Source organism: Exophiala bonariae (genome assembly GCF_035927105.1).
Source record: "Exophiala bonariae strain CCFEE 5792 chromosome Unknown scaffold_1, whole genome shotgun sequence".
NCBI classification, from domain to species: Eukaryota; Fungi; Ascomycota; class Eurotiomycetes; order Chaetothyriales; family Herpotrichiellaceae; genus Exophiala; species Exophiala bonariae.
This window is the reverse complement of record NW_027042476.1, coordinates 2,029,001-2,046,343: the sequence shown is the minus strand read 5'-3', so window position 1 is coordinate 2,046,343 and position 17,343 is coordinate 2,029,001. Positions and strand designations below refer to the sequence as shown.

The 17,343-nt window shown below is 50.3% G+C and overlaps 7 protein-coding genes across 7 annotated transcripts; 3 read left to right on the top strand and 4 right to left on the bottom strand.

Moving 5' to 3' along the window:
* Positions 1 to 1,077: 1,077 nt before the first annotated feature.
* Positions 1,078 to 2,473, bottom strand: LTR84_000729 (uncharacterized protein; the record flags this gene model as incomplete). The annotated part of the gene is made up of 2 exons (XM_064844359.1): positions 1,078 to 1,773; positions 1,823 to 2,473. 2 exons carry the CDS (start codon positions 2,471 to 2,473, stop codon positions 1,078 to 1,080), a joined length of 1,347 nt encoding a protein of 448 aa, XP_064712219.1.
* A 696-nt stretch (positions 2,474 to 3,169) lies between these two features.
* LTR84_000728 (uncharacterized protein) lies at positions 3,170 to 4,837 on the top strand (the record flags this gene model as incomplete). The annotated part of the gene is made up of 1 exon (XM_064844358.1): positions 3,170 to 4,837. The coding sequence occupies one exon, from the start codon at positions 3,170 to 3,172 to the stop codon at positions 4,835 to 4,837; it is 1,668 nt and encodes a 555-aa protein (XP_064712218.1).
* A 203-nt stretch (positions 4,838 to 5,040) lies between these two features.
* LTR84_000727 (uncharacterized protein) lies at positions 5,041 to 7,025 on the bottom strand (the record flags this gene model as incomplete). Its single annotated transcript, XM_064844357.1, has 2 exons — positions 5,041 to 6,920; positions 6,974 to 7,025. 2 exons carry the CDS (start codon positions 7,023 to 7,025, stop codon positions 5,041 to 5,043), a joined length of 1,932 nt encoding a protein of 643 aa, XP_064712217.1.
* Positions 7,026 to 7,382: 357 nt separating this feature from the next.
* Positions 7,383 to 9,552, top strand: LTR84_000726 (uncharacterized protein; the record flags this gene model as incomplete). The annotated part of the gene is made up of 2 exons (XM_064844356.1): positions 7,383 to 8,687; positions 8,746 to 9,552. The coding sequence occupies 2 exons, from the start codon at positions 7,383 to 7,385 to the stop codon at positions 9,550 to 9,552; spliced, it is 2,112 nt and encodes a 703-aa protein (XP_064712216.1).
* A 1,215-nt stretch (positions 9,553 to 10,767) lies between these two features.
* LTR84_000725 (uncharacterized protein) lies at positions 10,768 to 12,276 on the bottom strand (the record flags this gene model as incomplete). Its single annotated transcript, XM_064844355.1, has 1 exon — positions 10,768 to 12,276. One exon carries the CDS (start codon positions 12,274 to 12,276, stop codon positions 10,768 to 10,770), a length of 1,509 nt encoding a protein of 502 aa, XP_064712215.1.
* A 1,023-nt stretch (positions 12,277 to 13,299) lies between these two features.
* LTR84_000724 (uncharacterized protein) lies at positions 13,300 to 14,520 on the bottom strand (the record flags this gene model as incomplete). Its single annotated transcript, XM_064844354.1, has 4 exons — positions 13,300 to 13,758; positions 14,104 to 14,201; positions 14,252 to 14,430; positions 14,486 to 14,520. 4 exons carry the CDS (start codon positions 14,518 to 14,520, stop codon positions 13,300 to 13,302), a joined length of 771 nt encoding a protein of 256 aa, XP_064712214.1.
* A 470-nt stretch (positions 14,521 to 14,990) lies between these two features.
* Positions 14,991 to 16,583, top strand: CBF5 (centromere/microtubule-binding protein cbf5; the record flags this gene model as incomplete). Its single annotated transcript, XM_064844353.1, has 3 exons — positions 14,991 to 15,093; positions 15,157 to 16,172; positions 16,227 to 16,583. 3 exons carry the CDS (start codon positions 14,991 to 14,993, stop codon positions 16,581 to 16,583), a joined length of 1,476 nt encoding a protein of 491 aa, XP_064712213.1.
* Between the last annotated feature and the right edge of the window lie 760 nt (positions 16,584 to 17,343).

The window sequence follows — 17,343 nt, the reverse complement described above, 5'->3', positions numbered from 1 at the left end:
CATATACGTTCTCGAACTCGCTGCCCTGTTGGACGATAGCACGAATGGCGGTAGCGGTCACATCGATCAAGGGCAATACAAGAGAGCTAAACATGGTACAGTGACAATAGCCCTCATCCAGGCTGGCTCAGAATCTATTCATGACCGTTACCTTTTCTAGCATGGGAGCTGCCTCGAACGGACACCTGATGATGCAGCCTCTTTGGAAGATGACCCCCAGCAAAGTGCCAAACGTGAGAATGGCGTAATGTAACACAAATATAAAAAAGAAGTAGACCGTAACCTTGCTTGATCAATATATGCCCATGCGGTCGTGAGGATTGCACAAGTGAAATTTCGAGATGCAAATTATGGTTCAAGCTGCTTCCGACTTCAACTGCATTCATCTTGGATCTTGTGGATAGGCTTGCGATGGAACATTTCCGCCTAGGAAAGCCAGAGTCCTCGGCTTGTCGCCCTCCCAAGTCCTTTACGCAGCCTTAACGCCTGTCTCCTCCCGGTGCGGATAGCCCGCCTGGAGTCCATTGAAATCGTTGGAAGCTGACCCTAAGGCCCCAAAAGTGCTCCATCAAAGACTGGTGCCAATCGTTAGAACCGAGTGGCCGATAAAGAGCTTTTCCATCCCTACGACAGCCAATTTTCACCCTGCCATAAGGATCTTTCCATGGTTCCTGTCCTTCTCACAAAGGATGATGCATTGCCCAAATTCAGTCATCCGTGATTGCGGGTGAATCTTTAGCTGAAACTGAAGGCTTTCATGCCATGTGAAACACGCATCGGCATGCTCGTGTAGAGTTTCAACATCCCTTGATTGCGAAACTATCTTTGGCCCACAGGCAACACCTACCAACATAAGATAGAACGGGGAGTTGCCGGCAAGTATGACATCCTCTGTTCTGCAGGACGACCACCCTGCACTCCCCGTGGTGCATGCAAGCTCCTAGCTAGAGTCGGAACACATACTAAGTATCGCGGTATGAGAAGCATGGACAGCTGCCCGGCTTTTGGAAAATATCATCGCCATTTCTACTGAACTCAACGACACCATGTCGAAGGGCAATCCTCCTGATCCTTGATTCATACTAACTGGTCGAGTTCTTGACTTAACACTGCCTGGATCCCATGTGAAGTGGGCTTCGGAATGACATCCTCCTTCACAACCTCATCATTGTCGAGTTTTTTCAGTACCTCGTCGACCACTTCATAAGCGTGAGTCTCCGCATCAAAATTCAACAGCCAGGCTTCTCGCTTCAAATGCAGCATCTTTGGATCTTTCCAGATCTTGTCCCAATCCGCTTTGTGCCATTGCTCTCGAGTCGTCACTCCGGTCATCTGTGCCCTGTGAACACGTTCATATCGTATAGCTTCATAAGCACGAACCCCTCGTGGTACATTGGCCTTACCACTTTTCTGAAGAGTTATTGCCAGTGTAACTCCGTCTTCCATCGATTGACTTGCGCCCTGTATCGAGGTCGGCAAGAACGGGTGAGCGGCGTCACCAATCAAAGCAATCCGCCCATGACCCTTCGAGACAAAATGTGGGAGTGGATCACGGAAAACAAGCTTATAGTCCACAAGCCGATCCTCAGGAGTGGCATTGACCAGATCATGTACAATCGGAGCCCATCCTTTTAGATTGGCGAGCACGTCTGACTTTTTTCCTGGGAATTGCCAATCTTCGTCAATGTCGGCATCATCTTTATGTGTCAGTACCCAACTAAACTCCTTTCCATCCTTGATGGAGGCAGCTAGAAAGTGTTTGTCTTCGCCAATCTGGGAAGCTGTTAGTGGTAGGTCCTTTCGAAAGTGTTGTCGTACTAACCCAGCCAGAGTGAGTATCGCCATTATTGACGAGATGTTTCGTCCGCTCATTCTTGGCCAATTCTTCCGAAGAGAACCAAGTACGGTAAACTGCATACCCAGAAGCCCTGGGTTTGTCCTCATACCCCAACACAATCTTTCGACCAGCTGATTTCACCCCTTCCGCTGCAAATACGCAGTCGGCAGTTAGCTTTTCGCCATTGGCTATGACTCCAGCTTCGGACTCAGTCTCAAAGTACTCGCTGACACTTTGGCCCAGCCTGATATCAATTCCTCGCGCTTTCGCATGGCGATATACGGCATCGTGGATCTCGCCTCGGTGGCCATTGATTCGCCTTCCCCATGTTTTGTCATAGTCCCATTCCTGCCTTGTGCAAAACTTTCCTGACCATTCATAGAAGTCAAGACCACTGCTGTGATGAATTAATGGCTCAAGTTCGTCAACGACTCCCTCCCATCGTTCAAAAATATGCCCTGAGTTAGATGAAAAGCTAATGATATCCCCAAGGGGTTTCAATTCCGAGACTTTCTCAAGCAATATTACTGAGTGGCCTTTTCGATCACATTCAATTGCTGCACACAATCCCGCGAATCCGGCACCGACGATAATCACCTTTATCCCTGAGGCAGGTAGCCTTGCGAAGCTTGGCATTTTCGAACTGTTGCTGCAATAGTTTCGTTCGAGTTCAATTGGAAGTACGACTTCTCAAGATCGTCACGCACGAAGGTATATCTACTCACGTTGTGGCGGGAAGTTCAACCTTTGAACACACGGCTCGTCAACACATCCGATACTGCTCCACAAGTATGACTTGGCCCACCCTGCTTGCAGTTTGGACCGTCGTGCGAGTCTTTCAGCTTTTCGTACCCGAATCTCCCACCCGCGACAAAGAGTATTCTCAACACGTCACTTCTTGAGATGCCCCAAAATACTGGGGCTTTTCCGATGAGGCAAGTGAAGACAACTGCCGAAGGGCTTAGATTTGAGATGGAGTTCGTGGATGGGTGTTCTCCGCACTTTTGGGGAACCAACCTCCGCCTATAGCAGAATCCCTTTCAATATACCTCCACAATGGGACTCGGCATGATTTGTCCGTTCATGGCTGTCCATTAGCCGGTGACACCATTGCAGCACATTTGTATGAGGTGCATTGTTGAAAATGGGTTTCTCGGCCGCGGCTCAGTAGAGCTCACAAGAAGATCGAATTTATCTCCTTCGCTCAGGAATTCCTTCGCCAACATTGCGTCCTCCGCTTGAGAGTGTCAAGATTTACACGAGACTGACCCTTCAGAGCTTAACCCAAGATACCAGGCTCGCTGTTCGAAATCTTAGGAAACCTTGAAAAAAATGGGTTGGTCTACTATCTTCCTGATTTGGTCATCAATTGCAGGCCTCGGGCTCCTCATCACCCTTGGAGTCCTGATCCATGATGTGATACTATGGAAGCGAATGCCTCCGGGACCTCAGCCTCTCCCATTCATTGGAAATAAGTTTGATGTCCCAAAGAGGCATCCATGGATCCAGTTCCAAGATTGGTCTCGCCAGTATGGGCCCATTTATACAGTCTGGTTCGGGCGTCGACCGACTGTCATTATTTCCGACCCGAACGTGGCTGTTGATCTGCTTGAGAAGAGGTCTCAGAAGTATAGCTCTCGCCCACGCTTCGTCGTCATGGGGGAGATCTTCTGGGATATGTCGAGTATCCTTGTCCAGCCGTATGGGAAGGACTGGTCGGTTCGAAGGAAAGCGATGCATCAGGTTCTGACATCCCGGGCTTTGGAAAACTACAAACCCGTCGCAGAAGCCGAAGCTACCAGGCTCTGCCATCAGCTGTTCAACAAAGCAGATGATCTAGACAATCTGCTCAATCGATTTACATCCTCAATTGTCTTCACGATAGCCTATGGCCACCGCATTGACAGCATGCAGTCGCCGATCATCAAACAGCGTATGAAGATCATGCATTGGAACGCCGCTGTGAATGTCCCAGGAAGATATCTCGTCGAATCCTTCCCTTTTCTCAAACACACCCCTGATTTCCTTGCGCCCTGGAAACGAGAAGTGAAGGGCTGGGGACTTGAGGAGCAACAGGCCAATGCACAGCTCCTCGACTACGTCCGAGAAGACATCGAGAATTCAAAGAAACCTGGTGCCCGCCCACTACCCAACAGTCTCGCCAAACAACTTCTGGAGAACCGAGCGGCAGATCCTGCATCCTTTGCGCTCCTGCGAGACCGAGATTTTGCGAGCCTGCCTTCCTCAGTCTTCGGTGCCGGGGCAGACACCACAGCGTCGACTCTATCGTCCGCGATCCTCGCCATCATCACCAACCAAGAGACCTTGTTTGCCGCACACGCAGAACTTGACGAGATAATTGGTCGAGACCGTCTCCCAGACTACACTGACGAGCCATCACTGCCATACATCCGGGCACTCTGCAAGGAAGCACTGCGCTGGCGGCCGGTGGCGGTTCTCGGCGGCACACCACACGCGTCGACCGAAGCCGACACATATCGAGGCTACTACATCCCGAAAGGCACGAACATCCTGGGCAACAGCTGGGCGATCAACCGACACGAGGCCTTCTACCCAAACCCAGACCACTTCAACCCACTGCGCTTCCTGGACGTCGACCCGTCTTCGCTCGGTTACCTGCCCAAACAGTACCTATCGACCACGTCCCAGGAGAAGGGCCAGGCCCATCCCAGCAAACTCGGCCATTCCAGCTTCGGCTGGGGCCGCCGCATCTGCCCCGGCGCAGAGCTTGCGAGTAATAATCTCTTCATCGCCCTCGCGCGCGTGTTGTGGTGTTTCGACATTCGCCCTGTCAAAGGTGCCGTGTATGATACGTACGACTACACTGATGGGTTCAATACTCGGCCTAACCCTTATCGGTGTGAGTTCTCATTGAGGAGTGCGAAGCATGGCCAAGTCTTGAAGGCCGAGTTCGCCGATGCGCAGGATTATCTGGAGAGGAATTTCCCCTTGTTCAAGGAGCATGAGATTGTGGTGTAGAAGAAGGAAGTTTTCGACGGACGACGACGGGATATTTGAGCAGCGGGCAAGTCTTAAGGTGTCATAGGATGCACATGAGTCATGATTCGGTTCAATCAACAGGGACTGTACAAACAGTCGTGTTAAAGCACCTTCCTCAATGCTTTTCCAAATGGTCTGATCTACGGTTCACATATTCGTTCGATCGCTGCGCGTAGCCAATGTCACTTGGCATCTTGCATCCGTTTGAATCTCTCTTCCGCGGCCCTTGCTCTCCTCTCTCTCTCCAATTTCATCCTCAATTCGGGGGTCAAGCCTCTAGTCTCCTCCTCTCGCCGCTCCGCGCCTGTTTTCTCGGCTAGAGTCTTGCCAAATCCAGCCTTGCGCTCCATCCTGCCGGCGCTTCTTTGCTCTTCCTCTTGATGAATGCGTTCTAGATCCGCTTTGCGACGCTGTAACTCTGCAGCATCCGATGTTGATTTGTCCTGCTGTGACTTTACGTCTGCTTCCTCTTGGCTGATTCCTACGGGTATGTGTGACTTTGCCCAGTCACATGCAGCTTCGCCGAGTTGGTGCCGTGCTACACGGAAAGCATCTCTAGTCTTAGTATCTCCGGAAATATCGTAGGGTGTTTTGCCGTCACCGTTTGATACGGTCGGGTCGGCCTTGGCCTTCGTCAGGAGTGCCAGCACGAGAGCTGGAGAGTTTGTAGAGGCGGACAGGTGGAGTGGCGTTGGAGCATGATAGTGATCCGACGCAGGCCAGAAAGTGAACTCAGGTGACAATTGATTCTTAGTAAGGTAACTCAGGACGCCCGGGGCTTTCGACCTCCGGATGAGAGCTTGAAGTTGATTTGTGTGTAGCTGTGCAGCTTCTTCTTGCTCTGTTAGCTTGGGCGCAGTAGGCTTGGGTTTTGGTTCCTTGGGAGCAGTTTGAGCTGCAGGTTTATCTTCCAGTTCAGGCTCAACAAGTTTGCCGACTTTCAACCTAGTAAGTTCCTGGAAAGAGCGCAGGAGCTCGGCCTGGGTGGCCCGGCGGGTACTGAAAGGAAAACCTCGTAGTCGTTTGTCACTGGTGCGCAGAACTTGACCATCGTATGGTCCGAAGAGAGTCCTTCGATTTGTTGTGCCTGTCGCACGAATGAAAAGGAGTTCCGCAGTGTCGATCAAACGTTTCCATTCAGACAGCACTTTCCTGACATCAGCCTCCAGAGCCATTTCATTGTACCTTCGTATCGAAGATCCTGCCGAGTGAGCATTGCCCTTGGCATTGTCGTTTGCTGATTGTGATCCACCCTGTTTGCGCCTCGTCGTATATCGATGGAATGTTTTGTGAGCCTGCACAACAGCATGACGTTCTTCTGCACCACCAGGACCCTTTCTCAGCTCTGGAACAAGCGACACGATCATGGCCGCAAAGTGACCCCCTCCAATCATGCACAAAAAGAAATGCGGATCGCTATGACCGGGCTGCGAGGCCTTTGACGCACCGCTTTGTTTGGCTATCGTCGGCTTCAGCTGTTTGCCCTTGATGACCTCTACTAAAGACGAAGCGGCGCCCTCTTGGTCCGAGTGCGACAGAATAGCCTTGTAGATTCCAAGACCAAGATCCTCTCCTAGTTTTGGGCTGGACATCCAGAACATGGGTGCATTTCCAGCCCCCTTTTTCTTTATGCGAGTCTCATCTTCTTCCGTATTGTCATGGTGTAATTTCGCCTGCTTTTTCAGAAGGGTTGCCAATGTGCTCTCTCCGGGCTTTCCTTGGTCTTCGCCGCCATCATCATCAGAGCTGTCGGATTCGGAGCCAGACAAGGACTCGTCCAGGTCACCAATCATCTGGATAAAAGTTGCTTCATCTATGGGGGCCATCTGCTTGACGCTCAACTTGAGGTTATAACGATGAAAGTCTGATTTGACATGTTGTCTTTGATCTTGCACCGAGGAGAAAGAAACTTTGCAAAGAGTACATGAGGTGGACCCAGAGACCCCATCGTCAGCAGTCGTACGTGAAGGCGTTTCAACTGGTTGTTCTGGCTCTTGGTGGTGAGGCTCTGGTCCACCGACAAAGGCTAGACTGAATAGCAGTTCGGTGGGCAGGTCATAGACTGAGTCCAATGATCAGCGCAGTCAATTTGTATGTAGGAAACTCAGCACTCACCATAGAGCGGACGTCTGAGGAACGGATTGGTCTCTGCGACTTTCTCCGCCATACTGGAATTGTCCTATTAAATCACCACGGCGAGGAATATAACAAATCATTTATGTATCAGAAGATTATTCCGCAGTGCCCAAACCGACATGTGCCACCGAATTGAGTGGTGGATGAATCTGCGTCATCTCGCTATGTAAGATCATGTGACAACGCGTGAAGAGCGCGTTACTGCCTGTTCATAGCGCGACACGCGCCTGACGCTAGTTGATATTCAGCCCCCAGAGGATGATCCAAGGCGCTGCTGCCTTTTGGGTGTGTCTCACTCGAATATTTCCCTTAAGAAGCCTCAAAAAGAACCATCATCTCTTGTTCGTGAGAAGTCACATTCATTCCTCTGTGACTCTTCAAGCACAATATGGTTCGTGTCAAAGCTCCTCCCACAGTCCCGAGCACGTCTCTCGAGGGGGTCACTGTAACCTTCGCCTCCTATTCCGCTAGTTGTCATCCCGATTTTGCCTCCAAGACGGTCACCCAATTGAAAGCTGAGATTGCTAAATGTGGTGGATCTTATGCCTCAAAGCTTGACCAATCCACCCATCTGATTGCTTCTCCAGCTCAATTCGAGAAGAACCTTAAGGCTGTCAAGGAAGCCCTTGAGCGAACTGATGTGACTATTGTTGACTACGATTGGCTTGCAGAGTCACTGAAGTCCACCTCGGCGGTGGCAGTTGACAACTATCTTCTAGACCATTCGTCTTCAGCTCCAGCTGTCACCAATGGGACCGGCAATGCCAACGGCAATCCAATTGCTGACGTGGACAGCGACACAGATACTCAAAAAAAGCCCAACTTGAAGCGAAAGCGAGGAAAGGACAGCAGTGCTCATCCGGGTGCTAAGTCGTCCACCCCAGCCTCGACTCAAAAGCTACCCACCAGAGCAAAACCAGTCTTGAACATCCCTGTGGATGAACAAGTGCCCAACGCACAAAATTTCACAGTCTATGTTGACGATGATGGACTCGCCTGGGATGCCACATTGAATCAGTCCAACTCAAACGCCAACAATAACAAGTTCTATAAGCTACAAATCCTCAATGATGTCAAAGGCTCGAAATGGTGCTGGACACGATGGGGCCGTGTTGGTGAGAAAGGCCAGTCGAAAATGCTCGGCGATGGCGACTTCAGTCAAGCCAAGCGTGAATTCGAGAAGAAGTTCAAGGACAAAAACGGCAATGTTTGGGACAACAGAGATGGGCCGATCAAAGCTGGGAAGTACGTCTACATCGAGATCAACTACGCAGAATCAGATGATGAAGATGAGGATGAGGACGAACCTCTCAAGAAGAAACAAAACGGGACACCCGACATTGATGAGGAAGAAGATGCTGATGCCGCTCCTGTTGAATCTTCCCTGGACAAGCCAGTACAGGAGTTGATGAAACTCATTTTCGATCTCAAGTTGTTCGATTCCACCATGGCAGCACTGAATTACGACGCAACAAAGATGCCTTTGGGGAAGTTGAGCAAAAAGACACTACTCAAAGGCTATGAGGTTCTAAAAGAGCTTGCTGCTCTTATTGCCGATCCAAGTACAGCAGCTTCGACTGGAACATCTTTTGATGATGCTGTTGATCACAGAAGCAACCTCTACTTCTCGCTCGTCCCTCATGTCTCGGGACGTAATCGTCTGCCCACGCTCAGCAACATGGATCTTATTAAGGTAAGTCTCACCAAGCATTCGTGCATGGCGTACAATGGTTGACCATTAAATTATACAGAGAGAGATCGAGTTGCTCGAAACACTGACAGATATGCAACTGGCGAACGACATTATGAAAATGGCCAAAAACAAGAAGGATCAAGAAAAGGTCCATGTTCTCGACAGACAATTCAAAGGGCTTGGCATGCAGGAGATGACCCCTCTAGAAAGTAAAAGCAAGGAGTTCAGGGAGATCGAGACCTACCTTATGAAGACACATGGTTCTACCCATGGCTACAGCTATAAAGTTGATGATATATTCCGCATTGAACGCAATGGCGAAGATACCCGTTATCAAAGCTCGGAATTCAGCAACATGGGCGACAAAAGTGATCGCCGATTACTTTGGCATGGATCACGAGTCACCAATTTTGGTGGTATTCTGAGCCAAGGCCTACGTATCGCACCTCCCGAAGCTCCTGTTTCCGGCTACATGTTCGGAAAGGGTGTCTATCTCGCCGACATGAGCAGCAAATCCGCAGGATATTGTGCTTCGTACAACACCAACGGGACCGGCCTCCTTCTTCTCTGCGAGGCTGAGCTAGGCACACCACCCCTCAAACTCAACGACTCCGACTATAATGCTGGTGAGCATGCTCAAGAAAAGGGACTGATTTCCACCTGGGGCGTTGGTCAGACGGCACCTCTTGCGTGGAAGGATGCTGGGGCCATTCATTCAAGTCTGAAGGGAGTCCGCATGCCTGATGTGGCCAAGAAGGCTCCAGGCCCGACAAATGAGGATGGTGCTTGGCTCCTGTACAACGAGTATATCGTGTACGATGTCTCACAGATCAAGCTGAAGTATCTGCTCAGAGTCAAGATGTGAAATGACGGTGCCACTCAACAGACCACCTTCCATCCCATGTGCCAGACGTTCTATGACACCCTCTCGACCTCAATGCACCCCATCGGTCTCTCACACGTTGCCAAAACATGTGAGGAACATACCGCTTCCATTCGAGAACCATACGACAGCGCTTACGCAAGTCAGTAAAGTGCCATTGAGCTTTCACCATACGAATAGTATCTCTTACCGCACTAGCAAACTCAGGAGCAATCACACAATGACGATCAACCCCTTTCATCATAACAGCCGGGGCCTGAGTCCACTATTATACATGCTAGAGTGTTTCAAGAATTCGATATCATCAAACTATAACTGTATCATGGTCTTCCTGCATTCCAGCATTTAGTTAGATCATCGGCAGCATTTAGCAGTCCGGCTTTCCTCGGGAACCGGTGCTCCCTGCAAGCATGAGCAGGAAGACATGGAGCCAGGCTAGCCACTGATCCACGAGTATGATATTCTTTTTCCAATGAGAAGAATATTTAACACGTACGTGCTACACTGCCTCTTTGCTTGGCCATGACGAAATTCACCACTAGAGGCAAGCTCTTTGATTCCCGTGATGTGTGCGGAAGGCTCAAGCAAGTATGTCCTGGCAGCAGTGCGAGCAAAACTTCGATCCAAGTTCATTTTGTCTGATGATGTTTTCTTGATATCAATGTGAAGTCCCTGAATGTAGACTCGCTCTATCTATGGTGATGCTAATTTCACTGTCATGCCAAAAACATCCCAACCAGGATAGCATGTGTTGTGTAATTGTCAGTCTCTCACACCTCATGTGACTGTTCTGGTTGTTTCATCACCATCCTTGTGTGGAATCATCCTGGTCCTTGTCCTTGTCCGCTTTTTGTTGTACACCTCGCCTACCGGCCCATTGGTTCATGAGGGCCAGGACCTCGCTGATGCATGGCTGCTTCACCTGTCTTCTCCTATCAAGAGAGGAAGATGCCCGAAAAGGAAAGAAAAAATGCACACATTTGTTCGTGAGGCGCCTGTTTTCCCATTTTGATTCATTTCAATTTTATTCGTTCGTTCCACTATTCGTATCGCCGGGATACCTTCTTGGGCCATGTAATTTTTGGTATTCGTATCCGAGTTTCTCTGCCATTGTCCTGCAAAATCCCGCAGATGGAGATCCAGCCTCGCTCTCGTCTCTCGTGCCTCACCTCTTTTCGTATTCGTAAAGGGCGTTGTCTAGTATGCCTTGCCGACATACTCTGACCTCAAGCTGCGGCGCACAACATTGTAGGGTGTGCTGTTGACGTCACGCTTGTTATTGCCTCGTGGACCGGCTCCGGCACCAGCTCCCCGTCCTTGCTGTCCTGGTCCTGCATTGTTACCAGGGCCGCGGCCATTGCCTGCCCCGCCTCCTTGGCCCCGTCCATTGCCGGCACCAGCACCAGCACCAGCACCGACACCGACAACAGTCACATCCTGTCCGGCTACGCTTCCAAGAATGTCAAGAGCTTGTTCGAGGACGTCGTTGATGTTTTGACCTCCAGCACCTCCCTGCTGGTTTCCATTTCCACCACGGTTACCTCCTCCGTTTCCGTTTCCGTTTCCGTTGCCATTTCCATTGCGATTTCCTCGGCCATTGCCATTGTTGTTGTTATTGTTGCCTTGATTTTGGTTGTTCTGATTGTTCTGGGCGACATTAGCGTCGCCGGCAATGACAGCCTCAACCTCAGCAACTTGTGCTTCGCACTGTGTAGCGATAGACTCTACAACCACAGCGTCAAGTGCGGTCGCATTTGCATTTGCTGCCGCTAGCTCTGCAGCTGCAGTGGCGTTTGCGGCAGCATTAGCGGCAGCATTTACAGTGCCCGCAGCAGTAGCAGCTGCTTTGGTTGCTGCAGCTGTGGCGGCAGTGGCAGCAGCTGCTTCGGTCGTCGCAGCTGTGGCGGCGGTGGCAGCAGTAGCTGCGTCTGCGGCATCCTCAGAAGCAGTGAATCTGGGTTTACCTTCGTCTGCAGCGGCTGCTTCCTTCTCAGCCGCTGCTGTGGTTGCTAGAGCGCTAGCGGTGGCGGCCGCGGCAGTGGCGGTATCAAATTCGGCGGTGGCAGTAGCATTCGCGGTTGCAGCCGCGGCTTCGACCACCGCAGCAGCAGTCGCGTTGGCGGCCAGAGCGGCGGCTTCAACGCCTGCAGCAGCATCAGTTGCAGCCTTCACGGCGGCAGCAATGCATTGATTTTTGACGTCCTTAACGTTGCCATTCAATTCGGCTGCGGCTTTGGCCTTGACTTCTGCTGCGGCTCCCTCCGCTGCAGCGATGGCCACAGCAGTGGCATCATTGGCCGCAGTCTCTTCAGCAGCAGCGAGCTGGGTCACAGTTTCCGTAATACCAGCGTTATTGACCACTGTTAGAGTCGTTGCTGCCACCTCCGCAGCTGTGTCAACACTTTCTGTTACCGTAACAGAAGCTCCAGAGGCAGTGGCGGCAGTGGCACCGGCCTCGTTGGAGACGGTAACAGTCTGAACAGCGGCACTGGCACCGGCACGAATACTGGCAGTCTCTCGGACTTCCAGCTCAGCATCACGCTTCTTGGAGTCTGGAATTGGAATGACATATGCTGATACGGCAGGTAGGATGAAGGCGACGGTCAACGCCAGCGACTGGATGCTTGAGACTGCATTGTATTGGGCGAAGACACTGGGTAATAAAAAGAGAGAAGATAGAAGACTGTAAAGCAGGAACCGGCCCATGATTGGTGTAACGTGTCTCTCGATAAGTGAATGACAACCTGTGTCTAGTTGGCGTGAATCCTAAAATGGAAACAATGATCGTAAAATAGGCGAGATGAGAAGGGAATGAGGCAGGACCGGCCTGTTGCTGTAAACAAAAACAAAAAGATAGAAATGGGGCTCTTCGGAAAGTTAGTGAAGCCGTGGAGGAAAACGGTTTACCTTTAGCGAGGGAACAAGAGCCTTAATATAAGATCAGATGTGGCTTGCAACAATCTATCTTCCATCTTATGATAAATGTTGAGACAATTGATGAACAGAATGCTTGACACAAGCACCACTTTTCTCTCACAGTCGTAGCATCGCTTGTCGACTGCGCCTACTGGGCCTGGTTCTAGCCTTGTGGGCAAGTAAGGAGTGCTAGATAGTCGTAGGTTCATCATGAATTCGACGTTAGAGCATACATTCCCTTCCCCACCATAGCTTGAGCTGGAACAAGGTCCGCGAGGAAATAGGCTTTTCACCAAGAACATTCATGTCTAAGTCTTATTTGCCGTTTCGACATGGGGTTGTCCAACGGGATGCGTCCAACTAGCAGGCGAAAGGCTTGGCTGGGATCAAAGCGGATATCCATTACATGATGAATATAGCTGGATCGAAGGAAGAAGGATGACCGGTTAATGGAGCTTCCGAGGGCTGATCATTTCATGAGACATCTCAGGCACCAGACGAGGCACTTGATGTTCCGGGTTGTGGTATCCGACGTTCAGACTGTTTGAAGCGACCAAATCGGGAATGGCTCGACAAGGCTTGGTCTTGGCAATCGTTAAGACTTTGCGATATCGCCATGATGGAGAAGCTTTGTCAATCCTTTGGGGCTCGTGGAGTTGGAGGAATTGTAATTCAATGTATCGTAGTCCATCCTAGTTTCCCAGTAATGTGTAAAGGGATCGTCATTTCTATGGGTATCATTTAATCAATCGTCAATCGGTTGGTGGTACATGGAATAATATGTTGGCACAAGTGATCCAGGTGTGGCTGGCATCAATCACCTCCCAATCTTCTACCGGCGCCTCTGCCACTCCAACCGCTTGAGAAACCACTTGTCCAACCCCCGCTCTGTTGTTGAGGTACACTTTGTCCACTGCGGAAGCTCGAACCATAGGCCTTGTGGGCAAAGGAACTTCTATCTGCACCAAAAAATCGTTTGATCACAGCAGGAGTCTGGATGTAATTGCGCCCACCTTGGAACGTTGGATACAGACGTGTGAGGAAGTCATACAAATGTGCAGCAATAATACCCATGCCTTGCTGCAGCGCTCCCCCAATGCCATTCATGATCAAAGTCAAGAGAAGCATTGCCCATGGGAGCAATTCGACGGGAATTTGAACGACGATGAAATGGGCTTTCTTGCCACGGTTGTCTTGAGCATAAGTATACATAAATGCCATCATGAGCGCGGAAGTGAAGATCCAACCTTGCAGGAGGATTCCAGCAGTCAGCTGAATGATGTCAGCTTGAAGCACAACCACGGGCTGTTGTGAATTTGAAAGAGACAAAATATGTTCATTATTGGAAGGATGTAGGAAGCCACAACCGCAAGGCGCAAATTTTTGTATTACGCAAGCTTTTCTCAAATAGAGCTCCCACCATGCCTGCACCGCATACAGTCCGAAGTGATTGATTGCGAATGATGGAGCTGCATGTGCCACAGGGGTAATCTCCCTCAACTCCAGGAACCGCTTCAGCTAGAAAAGGCTGGGCGGGCAGATATGTGAGGTGCTATGTACTTATGGGCAGGAGACTGGAAGGGGGCATGTCGGATATAGAAGGAAAGATCGACTTACCCAAATGACGGTGGCCACAAACGCTACGTATGTGAAGAAGTCTCCAGGCTGACCAAAGCGAGGGGAATTCAACTCCAAACCCGAGGCGTATGTATACGCTGGATGGCATTAGCTTGTGGGCAAAGTACTTGACCGTACTTGAGCTTACTCAGATACAGGTCGAAGACAAATGAGAAATCAGGCCCAGTCAATAGGAATGGGGTAAGAAGCCGCCATAGCTCAGGTAGGAATTTCAACAGGCGCGAAGTATCATAGACAATGTGCATAGCACTCGTGAGACCCCCATGGACGAGAGCAGACTCAACAAACATTGCAGCCACGAGCGTTCTGTGGACAAGTTATTAGTCAGACCATCATGGGACAACAAATCACTGTAAGCTACCGAGTGACTGGAGGTGCACTCCAAAATCGATCCATGATGCTGAATGCGCCCTGCGTGTCCTTCGGATACCGAGAGGCTCTGTGAAAATCGGATTGAGCTGAGAACGAAGTAGAGTGGATGAAGAAGGGAAAAAAGAAGAGCAAAGGAACACTGTGGCTGTTGACGGTTTAGAAATACAGGAAGCTGCGGTGGCAGCTTGCCAAGCTTTTGTGCACACTAACCGCTTTAAGCTTAGCATGAGAGGAAATTCGAGCAGCTCCGCACGGAGGCTTTACCACTGGCAGTCTAACAACTTTTTTCCACCACCCATCTTCTCCCCAAGATATTCCTATCATTGCATGATATAGGTCTGCAATATATCCGTTTGCATATTGGTGGGTACTTGTATTAACTTGTATCTTAATTCTCACATACCTCTATCTCGGAGCCCCAATTGGCCATCGAGTAGGGCATTGCTCTCTAGCCCCCGACCACCTCCAGACTTTGGCGAGCGGACATCGCCAACATGGGCAAGGTCGAAGAACTCGACTACAGCATCAAACCAGAGAATGTCACCCCTCAAATCCCGACGTCTGAGTGGCCGCTCTTGCTCAAGAATTATGACAAGCGTAAGCAGTCTCTGGAACATCCTGCGGTGGGCGATCAGGAAGGCTAACACGCGCTCAATATAGTCCTCGTGAGAACTGGACATTTCACTCCAATTCCATGTGGCTGCACTCCTCTCAAACGCGATTTGAAATCTTACATCTCTTCCGGTGTCATCAATCTCGACAAGCCCTCCAATCCTTCTAGTCATGAAGTCGTAGCGTGGGTCAAGCGAATTTTGCGCGTGGAAAAGACCGGCCATAGCGGAACACTCGATCCCAAGGTCACTGGGTGTCTGATTGTCTGCATAGACCGAGCTACTAGACTGGTCAAATCGCAACAAGGAGCTGGAAAGGAATACGTTTGCGTGATCCGATTGCACGACAAGTTACCTGGTGGTGAAGCACAATTCGCCCGAGCTCTCGAGACCTTAACCGGTGCTCTTTTCCAGCGACCACCATTGATCTCTGCCGTCAAGCGTCAATTACGTATCCGAACCATCCACGAAAGCAAGCTGTATGAGTTTGACAACGACCGCCATCTAGCTGTGTTCTGGGTGAGCTGTGAAGCTGGAACGTACATCAGAACTCTCTGCGTTCATCTGGGACTTCTACTTGGTGTTGGCGCGCATATGCAAGAACTTCGGAGAGTACGAAGTGGAGCAATGGATGAGAGCGACGGGATGGTCACACTACACGATGTACTGGATGCGCAGTGGACGCATGACAACAACAGAGATGAAGCATACCTACGGAAAGTGATCTCTCCTCTCGAGAGTCTACTTACCACATATAAACGGATAGTCGTCAAGGACAGTGCTGTGAATGCAGTGTGCTATGGTGCCAAGCTGATGATTCCCGGTTTATTGCGGTTCGAATCTGGAATTGAAATCAACGAAGAGGTCGTCCTTATGACCACCAAAGGCGAGGCTATCGCTCTTGGTATTGCACAGATGTCAACTGTCGAATTATCAACATGTGATCATGGAGTCGTTGCCAAGGTCAAGAGATGTATCATGGAGAGAGATCTGTATCCTCGAAGATGGGGTATGGGTCCAGTCGCTCTGGAGAAGAAGAAGATGAAGTCCGATGGCAAGCTTGATGTAAGTAGCCTAGACACATTCGTGACACTGGAAGCAAAGCTAACATTTCCACAGAAATATGGTCGTCCCAATGAAGCCACCCCAGCAAAATGGACCACTGAGTACACTGACTACAATGCTCCCGATGGCACTGCAGCTGTCCCGCCCAAAGAAACCACCTCCAAATCCGATGTGCTCTCGGCGCCACCAGTCGCCCCTAATGGTGAACAAGCCGACACTGCAATGTCAGACGAAACAGCCGCCGCGACCGTCAACGGCGTCGACAAGGACAAGAAACGCAAGAAGCATGATGGCGAGACTCCCGAAGAACGCGCGGAGCGCAAGCGAAGGAAAAAGGAGAAGAAGGAAAAGAAAGAGAAGAGAAAATCCAAGGGCTCCGCGGCCGCCGAGGAGAGTGACGAAAGCGAATGAATAACAGCACAGAATTCGAAAATCAGGACTGGTCAAAGACACCTACCCCCACGCCTTGACGACCTGGCAGCGAAAAATAGTATCACGCTCTCATCACTTCACGACGCGCTTTTTGTCTCTACTCGAACGGGTTTCCTCGTGAGGTTTCATTCTTGTCTTTCCGGTGCAGTAGTCCAACAGGAAGGAGTACGAGATGACCCGTCAAATGGATGGCGTCAACTTGGGCGTTGCTACGTGTTCTAGGTCTCGGTGCTTTACGTGTGTAATTTGTCGTGGCTGTGCTGCATTTTCCTCCATGTTGATGTCCCAGCCTGAACAGGATGGTCACAACGGGAAAGGATCGGGGTACAGAAATGCCAAAAAAATGCAAAATGTCAATGCTTAAAATTTCATTCTTCTCGTTGATGGGCTTTTCCCCGATGAATCGTGCTCCCCCCTTCATCCATCTTTGACTTCGGGATCAGCTTTCATAGAATCCTACCTAACCCAACGAGAAACGCAAAGCATGGGCGCTCATGCATGATCAGAGCATACACGCTTGCAATATGGAAAGACGGCCCCCAATAGTCATCCTCCTGGGTCCAACTAAGATGGCCTGAACAATAATACGAAGTAATGTCGAATGAGTTAAACCACGTCAAACCCTACAAATCTAAACCAAAACGGCAAGTTTCGAGTTTCGAGTATCGAGTTTCCAGTTCCGCATTCCGAAATCCCGAATCCTCGAATTCCGCGCCTGCGTGCGTGAGTGCGCGAAGGG